Source organism: Dipodomys merriami, unplaced genomic scaffold (assembly GCF_024711535.1).
Source record: "Dipodomys merriami isolate MVZ:Mamm:240054 unplaced genomic scaffold, mDipMer1.0.p SCAF_59, whole genome shotgun sequence".
Classification (NCBI taxonomy): Eukaryota; Metazoa; Chordata; class Mammalia; order Rodentia; family Heteromyidae; genus Dipodomys; species Dipodomys merriami.
Genome location: NW_027206168.1, coordinates 2,983,077 through 2,993,674, shown reverse-complemented (window position 1 = coordinate 2,993,674; position 10,598 = coordinate 2,983,077). Strand labels below are relative to the sequence as shown.

Below are 10,598 nucleotides of genomic sequence, written 5' to 3'. Positions count from 1 at the left end.
CCAGGAACGGTGGACCAGAGACCCCAGGAATTGAGGTCCAGCAACCTGGGGATGGCTTGTGGCTTTATGCCAGACTCCCTGAGTGACCTTGGGCAGATCTCCGGGTCCTCCCTGAACCTCGGTTTCCCCATCACTACAATGGGCTCGGTCGCTCTGCCCCTCCCGCTGGGCACAGGTAGTCGTGGCGGGCTGCGTCAGGGTGCCTGGCCTTCCCGGGGGCGCCGGCGGTGTTTGGGGGCGGAGGAGGCGGAGGCTGCAGGAGCGAAAGGGGGGTGGTGGTGGGTTCCCCTGGGTGGAAAGGGCGAGAGCCTGTCTGGATTCGGGAGAGGAAGATTCCAGGCGCTTGGGCCAGCGGTCGGAGAGCCGGAGGTTGGACAGGCACAGGCTCAGCCAGAGACACGGTCGGAGAGACAAAGGGGGCGCGAGAGACCGCGCCAGGCGGCGAGGCGGGGCGGCGCGCGGGCGGGAGGTGTGCGAGGTGAGGGAGATGTGGGGGGCGTGGGCCCGGGATGCTGCCGCCCGCTCCGGCGCAGCTCCAGCTCCGGTTTTTCCCTCCGCCATCCACTCCCCCTCCCCGCCTCTCCTTTAACTCCCCCCTCCTGGGCTCGGGACTGGTTTCCTCCCTTAGCCCGCTGCCCTCAATCCCGGCGAGGCTGGGGCTCGGGCTCGGCGTCCCCCTTCCTCGCGCCCGATCCCGGCGCCCCATGTCGCCCCCGTCCGGCCCCCGGCCCCCCCAGTCCCCTACTTAGGCTGGCACACAAATCCCGGGGTGCTGGCGCGCGGGCCAGGGGCGCGCAGGGCGCCTGCAGACGGCCCCCTGGAAGGGCTCTGAGCGCACTGGAACCCGGGCGCAGGGAAGAGCGGGAAGCGGGTCCGCGTGGGAGTTGGGGGGCACCAGTCACCCACTGGGGTGATCCGGCTCCACAGCCAAGCAGCCAAAGGAGAGTCACCCCTGGGGGGTGAGCGACTTTGGGGGAGTTGGTGCCCCGCCCCCCAGGCCTTGGCGGGGTCATGGGGGCCCCCCATTCTGGGCCGGGGGGCGTGCAAGTCGGGGCCCTGCTGCTGCTGGGGTTTTTGGGGTTGGTGTCGGGTCTCAGCCTGGAGCCTGTCTACTGGAACTCGGCGAATAAGAGGTGAGCGGCCTGGGGTTGGGGAGACCCCAGACTCGACTGGGATAGGGGGTGTGGAGGGCTTTGGGATGTGGGGCCTGGGTTCTCTGGGCAGGGAAGGAGGCCTGCAGGGAGGGGGCTGGAGCCCTTGACGTGGGGGTGCCGGGTTACCTATGGAGCAGTGTGATCTTGAGAGCCAGATTCCTGGGTCCCACATAGAGCATGAGGTGGGTGGTGATGGCCATGTGTCAGGAGTTTGGAGACCCCAAAGGGGCAGATAGGGAAAGTTCACAGGCAGTAGGAGGGCAGCTGAGTGGTTATTTGGATCTGTGGGAGACCTGTGTCATCGGCTTGAGGGGAGCCTGGTTAATGTCAGCTCTCAGGAGAGAGCCGCTGAGTAGGTGCTGCTGACGCCAGGAGGGGAAAGGCTAGGTGCCTCTCTCCCAAGAGGGACTTGCTGTTGGAGATGGGAGGGAAGGGGTTCTGTTGTGGGGGGGAGACGGGGACTGGGAACAACTTCCCTTGACTTCACTATTTGTTTCCAACCAGAGAGGGTGGGTGAATCCTTGGTGAACAAGTTTGCAGCCAGAGCATATTCCTACCTTCCTGGCTTGGAGACTTCTTTCTGGAAGAAGTCTTGAGTCCCTGCAAGCCTCCCTCCTTCCCTCTTGCCTCGGGAGTCCTGAGGACTCTGTGACTCCCCCTTCTCCCCCCCCACCCCCTTCTTTACTGCATACTCTTCCATCAGGGCCTCTGCCCTGTGGCATGCTTGCTTTGCTCTGAAAAGAGGCCAGGGGTCAAATGAAACTTCAAGCCTCACAGGGTAGGACAGGACCTTTGAGAGGTCATCTGGGTCCCTGGCCTCCATGCAGTTCCTGTTCCCATTAGCAAAAAATGAGTTCTTGCATTTTGAAAACTTTCTCCCTTCTTCCCACTTCCTGAGGAAGCTGGTGGAGGCCATGGAAGCCGAGTGGACTTCTGAGACTAGCCCATCCTTGGTCTTACTTCTAGGTTCTGTTGCTTTCAGCTGAGTGGCCTAGGGTTTCTCACTTAACCTTTCTGAATTTGTATCCTTAGTTCTTACAGGTGTTAACGAAGATTAGAGGTAAGGTGTTGGGGCATATTATACACTCACAACAGGAGAGCCAGGCTTATTGTTCATTTTGCTTCTTAGCCTCTCTTACATCCCTGTCCCGCATCCCTTTCTCCCTCCCATATCTCTGTGGGGGATAATCTCGGTGTCTTTTTCGTATTCACGCTCTCCCACCTGTCAACTCCTTGCTGGAGTTAGATCAGGTGTGGCCTGATGTGCATGCCATCCACATATAAAATAGGCTTATTCTGATAGGGTTGGTATCCTGGGGCATTTTTATAAGATAAAGGGGAGGGAGAGGGAGGGTCTTTGGAAGTCTGGGAAGATTCCTGGCAGCAGTCCCCTGGGATCCTGTCTCAGTTATGAATGCACTGGGAGAATTTCAGTGGTTAGCAAGTTGAGGCTGTGTTGGCTCCATGAGTATTCAGGCCCACTGGCCAAGGAAATGCTGGTTTTGTCAGTTGTGGTTAGAAGAAGTCAACTACTTTAAACTCCAAAGCAATAGAACACTTCCCACAAGAAGTCTGAGCCCCAGGGTGGGGGGACTGACAGGTGAATGACCTGGGAAAGCTGGTCCTTACACCTTGGTTCCCATTAGCTTCATTGATGGTCATTGCCAAGCCAGGAATTTGTCTCCTGTCTCATCTCCTGGCTAACTTGGGACACTGAATACCCTCTACACCTTTTCTCCCATCCCTCTTGTCCCCTTTGCCTCCAATCCCTGAGATTTGGTAGGAGGAGGGGAATCTGTGCCCCTATGGTTGACTGCCATGAAATAGTGAAATCACCTGGGAGGGGTGGGCTATGTGGTTCCAGAGAGGCCAGCTCCTTGGTAACTGGCATCCTGTTGCCATGACAACGGCGCCCGTTGATGGAGCGGGAGATGGCAGTGTGCATGTGGTGAGGGCGGGCTGAAGAGTGCATTTGGGCACACCAAGGGGCAAGAGACCTCTGAGCCTGGCCTCCTGTGGCTTCTGATGTGAGCGCCCAGAGCCCTTGGTGCCTGTGTTCACAGAACTGACTTTCTACCCAGACAAAGGCATTGGGCGGGAGCTGAGAATTGTTGTGGGCGAGGGAGGGAAAGCTCTGGGTACCACACCCCTGACATCTCTTCTTCCTTGTTTCCTCTGCCCATTTCCCTATAGGTTCCAGGCGGAGGGTGGTTATGTGCTCTACCCTCAGATTGGAGACAGGCTAGACCTGCTTTGTCCCCGGGCCCGGCCTCCTGGCCCCCACTCCTCTCCTAGTTATGAGTTCTACAAGCTGTACCTGGTAGGGGGTGCCCAAGGCCGACGCTGTGAGGCACCCCCTGCCCCAAACCTCCTTCTTACTTGTGACCGGCCGGACCTGGATCTCCGCTTCACCATCAAATTCCAGGAGTACAGCCCTAACCTCTGGGGCCACGAGTTCCGCTCGCACCATGATTACTACATAATTGGTATTGCCGGGCTGGGGGGAAAGGGCACATTGTCCCTGGGATGCAGGGTAGGCATAATGGGGACCATTGAGTCCACATGGAGACCTCCTGCTTCTCAGTGGTGCTCTTGCTAGGGTATGGTGACCGAAGAGGAGCTGGGTCTCACAATGCCCACTTCTCCCTCTGCTCTTCTCTCCTAGCCACTTCAGATGGGACTCGGGAAGGCCTGGAAAGCTTGCAGGGAGGTGTGTGCCTCACCAGAGGCATGAAGGTGCTTCTCCGAGTGGGACAAAGTGAGTGGGGCTGAGGAAGACACAGGCAATGCCATCATGATCAGGGGCCACGATCAATGCCAATATGGTCAGGAGCAGTTGTCTTAGCCCCCTCTCTCTTGGGTCCAGGTCCCCGAGGAGGGACTCTCCCCCGCAAACCTGTGTCTGAAGTGCCCATGGAGAGAGACCGAGGGGCAGCCCACAGCCTGGACCCTGGGAAGGAGAGCATGCCAGGTAGGAACCAGGGGTCCAGTCCCTGCCTTCTCTGCTCTCAGACCCCAGCTGCCCTGCCTTCACCCGCTCCCTTCTTTCCCTCTCCTGTTTTGGGGGCGGTGACACAGGAAAGAGGAGAAGAGAGGATGGGAGGGTGGGAAGGGAATGGGAGCCAAATGAGGAAAAGACTCAATTAGAACTAATTAGCCAAGTCAGTGCTTCAATCAGTGCTGTCAGAGAAGTGGGGAGGACGTGGCAGGGAGCTGCAGGCTGGACACCTGGATTCTGAGCTGGGCTTGGGAGGGGACATGAGGTTCCCAAGGGGCCGGGCACTGCTGGGGAAGACTGTGGGGACCCCCTCCCCACAGGGCTGGGTGTCCAGATGTCCAGGTTGCTCCTTCAGCCCCTCCCCCTCTTTCCTCCTTCACCCCTTCCCTGCCAGGTGACCCCACCAGCAATGCAACCTCCAGGGGTGCTGAAGGCCCCCTGCCCCCTCCCAGCATGCCCGCAGTGGCTGGGGCAGCTGGGGGGCTGGCGCTGCTCTTGCTGGGCGTGGCAGGGGCTGGGGGTGCCATGTGTTGGCGGAGACGGCGGGCCAAGCCTTCGGAGAGTCGCCACCCTGGTCCTGGCTCCTTTGGGAGGGGAGGGTCTTTGGGTTTGGGGGGCGGTGGGGGGATGGGAGCTCGGGAGGCTGAGCCTGGGGAGCTAGGGATTGCTTTGCGGGGCAGTGGGGCAGCAGATCCTCCCTTCTGCCCCCACTATGAGAAGGTGAGTGGTGACTATGGGCACCCTGTGTACATTGTGCAGGATGGGCCCCCCCAGAGCCCTCCAAACATTTACTATAAGGTATGAGGGCTCTTCCCACCTGGCTCTCCTGAATCCAGCCCTCTTTGGGGGGTGTTCCTCTAGTTTAATTCGTGGTGTGAGGACACCTCTGGCATCTCCTCTGGCCCCTCTGCCCCATCAATTCCTTTGTTCCTCCTGGCTGTGGCCCTTGTCTCAACTTGTAGGCTCCCTTAAGACTTCCACTGTACCTTCTCTTGCTCTCCTGTTTGGCCGTGGGCACCCCTCTGTCTCTATCCTATGGGGAGGGGGCACAGGCTCAGCCTCCTCTTTGACCATGGCCCAGCCCTCCTTGTTGCCCTCAACCACCCAGAGTAGGGATGGGAACAGTCTGTCTTTTGGTTGACACCTCTGTCTTTTCTGCCTCTCACAGGTTTTCTCTTGTCTCTATCTCTTATTCTTTCTTTCTCTTTCTCTCTCTCCTGCTTCTAGGTCTGTTCTGTTCCTCTTCCCTAGCATCCTCCTCCTTACATCTCCTTTTGCCCTCTTGGCTTCTTAACCTGTGCCTCTCCTATCTCCTGGGCGTGGCATCAAAGCATTCCCCCCCCCTCCCTTAGCTGTTGGCCTCTCCTTCTGACCTTTCATATCAACTGCTCCCCTTAGTCCACCCAAAATGGGGGCCTTATAGGGAAGACTGTGGCACTCCACCCCAGCTCAGGGTATGGGCAGCAGGGCCTCCTTCTCTGCCCTGCCCCAGGCCTCTACATACTTACTCCAGCCATTTGGGGTGGTTGGGTCATGACAGCTACCATGGGAAGAAGTGTCCTGTTTTATCCAGTGGCTGATAGCAAGATATGAACCAGTGGGGACATGATGGACTTGGCCTGATGCTGAATGGGCCACTTGGGACAGAAAGTGACTTGCTCCAGACAAGAAGTGACCAGGCCTGGACAGAAATGGCCTGGGAAGAGTGGCAGAAGCAGTGCAGCAGGAACTGGAAGTGCCTTCATCCAGGACAGGAAGTAGCACTTCTGAAACAGGAAGTGGTGTCTGGCTGGAACTCCAAGTGGCTTAGTCTGGGGATTTGGGAGGGGTGGGAGGTGGATGGTTCTTACCCTGTGGAGAAGGGGGAACTCCCTGTTTCAGGAGGAAGCTGGAACTTAATGACTGTGAGAGGACAGAGGCGGACTGAACTTTCCTAGTATTCAGTGGCACTTCCCCCCCACCCCCGAAATCTCCCTTTCCTTGTGCTCTGTGTGATTTTAGGACAGCTAAGATGACTGCCATCTTTGGTGGCAGGCCCAGTTTGTCTTGTTCTTCCCTTCCTGTACCCCAGTATAATCTCCGTTGATCAACAGGACTATCCCCCCAAGAGCCCATGTTCTTCTCCCCCAGTGACTACATGGCTGTCTTGTTCATCCTATTCTCCCTTCAAATTCAAACAGCTCCCTTTTTAGTGACCAAAATGGTGGCCTACCAACTGGTCTAGCTGACAGTGGTACTTAGCAAGGGCCTCTGTTTTTATAGTGACCAGCCTATACCTCTTCCTGCTCTCTAGTGCACAATCAGCTGTTGCCTCAGTTTCCTCCCAGCTCAATTTTATTAGCTCAAAGCTGCCCTTGGGCACCAAGTTGGCCACCTCAATCACCAGCCAAGACGGTTGCTTTGTCTACCAGAGATCAAATCATCTCTCTGGTGCTGTAGTTCCCAGCTCCTTCCGGGGAACAGGAAGTTGATATTGCCATGGGGGAGGTGGCGGGGTATGGCCGTCACCTCGATAGTTTTACTGTAAAAGGGAAATTTGAACAACAAAAACAAACAAAAAAAAGAAATAAAAAAAAAAACTAAAAAATGTTGACGAGAAGGCTGGATAAGGACTGCGCATGAATCTGTGGTTAGGGTGGTTTCCAAACTGAGGGTGGGATCACATGAAGTGGGTTGGTTGGAATGGCGAGGAGGGGGGCAATGCATGGGAAGGGCATCATGGAGTAAGAGAGGAGGCTCAGGAAGGCAAGCACCTGCATGGGAGGGAGAGGAATGCAGGCAAGAGGGATTGACAGGACACTCAGATAAGGCTGTGTGGGGAGAATAAGAAACCAAAACACCTGGGAGGGGAAACAAGTCAAAATTAGGAAACAAAGTGAAGAAAACATGTCATATTTAACGTTCTATTCCCTACCACCTTTCCTCAAGGCACCTCTAACTCGAGTTTTGCTACTGGGGACACATGAAAAGGAATTGAATAGATCAGGAGAATTTAAGAAGGACTGAAGGGCCCAGGCATCAAGTGCCTGTTTCCTGGCTGCCTTTTTTTTTTACCCATAAACCAGCCTCTTCTCCCCACCAAAAGCCCAGGTGCCCAGCTCCCTAGACTCAACCCCTTTCTCCAACCACAAAAGCAGCCGTCAAGAGCATCACTGGAGCGAGTCAGCAGGGGTCACAACCTCTGCCCTTCCTGCCCCTCCCCTAACTTTAGGTTCCCTCCTGCTGTCTCCCATCTGCCTGGAGGTCAAGGGGTCCCCTTTCCCTTCCTCTGTCCACTGGAACCCCTGCCTCCTCCCCCTGCCTCAAGAGGTACAGGCACTGAAGGAGAGGAGGTGAAAACTGGGTGGCCAGGTACAGGGGGCTCTCTGAAATTTACTCCGGCCTTCTAAGCCCACACTGGAGCTGCCCCAAGTGGGGAGGCTCAAGGGGGGGTTGGAAGGGCTGGTCCCTGGCCCTTAGTGGGGGTTGGTTGTCTTGGCAACATCCCCTTCTCCACACAATGGGAAGCCCCCCTCAGCCTCCCGCGTGGATGGAGCCGACAGCCCCATCGCTGGCTATCAGCCTCAGGGACTTGGCAACCGTCACTATGGCAACACCGAGCCCAGCAACAGGGCCCACTGAGAAAGGGAGGGGTCCAAGAATGGGGCAGGGCTGTATGTGTGAGGGGGCAAGGGAACTGAGGGAGAGTGGCCCTGACATCTACAGCTAGAGGTACAGGTGGGTAGACAAGAAGGAAGAGGAGTGGGGATAGTCTGTGACAAACACCTCCCCAAAGCAGCCAAGACATCCTATCATGCTGAGAGACAGGAAGACACCTGGGGACAGATGCACAGCTGGGAAGAGGAACAGCACATACTGCACAGTGCCCTGGGACACACCCCCTCGGAGTGCTGGCATCCACAGACTCCCTGCCAGCCACCTGATATTAACAGCACATCAGCTACAGCTTCTCATATGTGCAGCAACTTGCGTGTCTTTGCAGCTATTTGAAGATGCTGGCGACTTTCACAGAGAACAACATACCTTGTCTAAGAACATAAACACACCAGTAGGGTAACAAATACAACACAAAGAATAGATGGAAAATATTCATTTGTCCACTCATTCAGTCACTCAACAGCATGTCTACTTTGTTCCAGGTACTGGGAATAAGTTGATGTATAAAAGTCCCTGGCAGGTGTGGTGGGACATAACTAATCCTAGCGCTTGAGAAGCTGAGGTTAGGAGTATTTTGAGTTTGAGGCTAACCTGGCTACACACTGAGTTCAAGGCCAGCCTTAGCCACATTGTAAAACCCTGTCTCTAAAAAGAAAAAAAAAAAACAACCAACCTTGGTTTCATGAAGAAAATCTTTTATGAACCTCCACCAATTCTTGGTAGTGCTAGGTATTACACCTTTGCATATGACAGGCACTTGTTCTAACAATGAGCCATACCCCCACACCTGAAGTCTTTTTTTTTTTTTTTTTTTTTTGCCAGTCCTGGGGATTGAACTCAGGCCCTGGGTGCTGTCCCAGAGTCTCTTTGTGCTCAAGGTTAGTGCTCTACCACTTAAGCCACAATGCCACTCTGGCTTTTTTCTGAGTAGTTTATTAGAGATAAGTGTTTCAAGGACTTTCCTGCCTGGGATGGCTTTGAACTGTGATCCTCAGATCTCAGACTCTGGAGTAGCTAGGATTACAAATGTGAGCCACTGGCACCCAGCTCTGAAATCCATTTTTAATTGGAAACAGCATAACACAATTAATTGCAGTGGTAAAAAATGAATCCTAGCACAGAAGTGGCTAGGGTAGGAGTGTGTGTGTGTGTATATGTGTGTGTGTGTGTGTGTGTGTGTGTGTGTGTGTGTGTGTGTGTGTGTGTGTGTGTGAGTGTATGTGTGTATGTGTGTACTGGTCCTAGGGATCAGACTCAGGGCTTGGGTGCTGACCCTAAGCTTCATTTTGCTCAAGGCTAGTGCTCTTCCATTTGAGCCATAGTGCCATTTCCAGCTTTTTCTGAGTAGTTTATTGGAGATAAGAGTCTTATAGGAAGTGGCACTGTGACTCAAGTGGTAGGGTGCTCACCTTGAGCTGACGAGCTGAGGGACAATGCCCAGGCCCAGAGTTCAAGCCCCACTATTGACAAAAAAAAAATAGTCTTGTGGGCTTTTCTGGGTGGGTTGGCTTCGAAGTGGGATTCTCATATTTCAGCCTCCTAATTAGCTATGATTACAAGTGTGAGCTACTGGCACCTGGCTTTGGGTTCTGTTTGGGAGTACTAGGGTTTGAGCTCAGAGCTTATAAGTTTCTTTGGCAATCTACTCTACCACTTGAGCCATGCAACTAGCCTGGCTTTTGCTGGTTATTTTGGAAACAAAGTAGAGGATTTTTTTCTTCTTCATTTTATTTGTTTACAGTAATTATACAGAGGGCAATTTCATTGTTTCATTTCCACACGTATTTACAATATATTCCAATCAGTTTCATCCCCCCCCCTCCCATTTTAAGAACTTTTCTGTCCAGGATGGTCTTGAGCTGAAATCCTCTAGATTTCCAGGCTGGTCTTGAACTGAAATCCTCTAGATTTCAGCCTTCTGAGTAAGTAGTATTACAGGAGTGAGTCACTGGCCCATTTTTATTTTGTTTTCCTTCTGAAACAGCGTCTTGTATTGTAACTCATTGATCTATAACTTTCAAAGTTCCCACTCCCAGCCTGTTTACTACTGTAAACAAATAAAATGAAGAAAAAAAGAAATCCTCTACTTTATTTCCAAAATAACCAGCAAAAAGCCAGGCTAGATGCATGGCTAAGTGGTAGAGTAGATTGCCATCCAAAGAACCTCAAAGCTTTGAGCTCAAACCCTAGTACTCACAAACAAACAGAACCCAAAGCCAGGGGCCTGTAGCTCATGCCTATAATCCTAGCTACTCAGGAGGCTGAGATCTGAGGTTTGAGTTCAAAATGCCTGGCCAAGAAAGTCTGTGAGAGTTATCTTCAATTAATCAGCATAAAGTTGCAAGTAGAGGTTGTGGCTCAAGCGATAGAGCATTAGCCTTGAGCGGAAAAAGCTAAGTGAGAGAATGAAGCCCTGAGTTCAAACCCCACTGGTACACACACAAACACACACTCACACTCACACTCACACACACACACCCAAAACCATCAAAGCAAAACCACAGAGCAAGAGGAGGGAGAGTAGTAACATGTATCTTTGAACTAAGCAGGAACTGTGGGAAAAGGTATAGTAGGAAGCAGAATAGAAAATAGCAAGAAGGACCTCAAGCCATACATATAATCCAGCTGTGTCTGTCCTTCCCTAGTCCCAGCCTATGGGGGAGTACATCACTTAGGTTCTACAATTCACTTTGAAGAGGCTAATCTTACACAGACTTCCATTTTTCTCCCTTTAATTCTCGGGTACATGTACATTCCTTGCTTATCTCAATTATGTTTAAATTCTGAGA

General features: G+C 53.5%; 1 protein-coding gene across 1 annotated transcript; it reads left to right on the top strand.

Annotated features, from left to right (window-relative positions):
* Positions 1 to 624: 624 nt before the first annotated feature.
* Positions 625 to 5,463, top strand: Efnb3 (ephrin B3). The gene is made up of 5 exons (XM_070001488.1): positions 625 to 1,133; positions 3,348 to 3,640; positions 3,820 to 3,912; positions 4,021 to 4,125; positions 4,547 to 5,463. The coding sequence occupies exons 1-5, from the start codon at positions 1,012 to 1,014 to the stop codon at positions 4,954 to 4,956; spliced, it is 1,023 nt and encodes a 340-aa protein (XP_069857589.1). The 5' UTR covers positions 625 to 1,011; the 3' UTR covers positions 4,957 to 5,463.
* Positions 5,464 to 10,598: the final 5,135 nt, after the last annotated feature.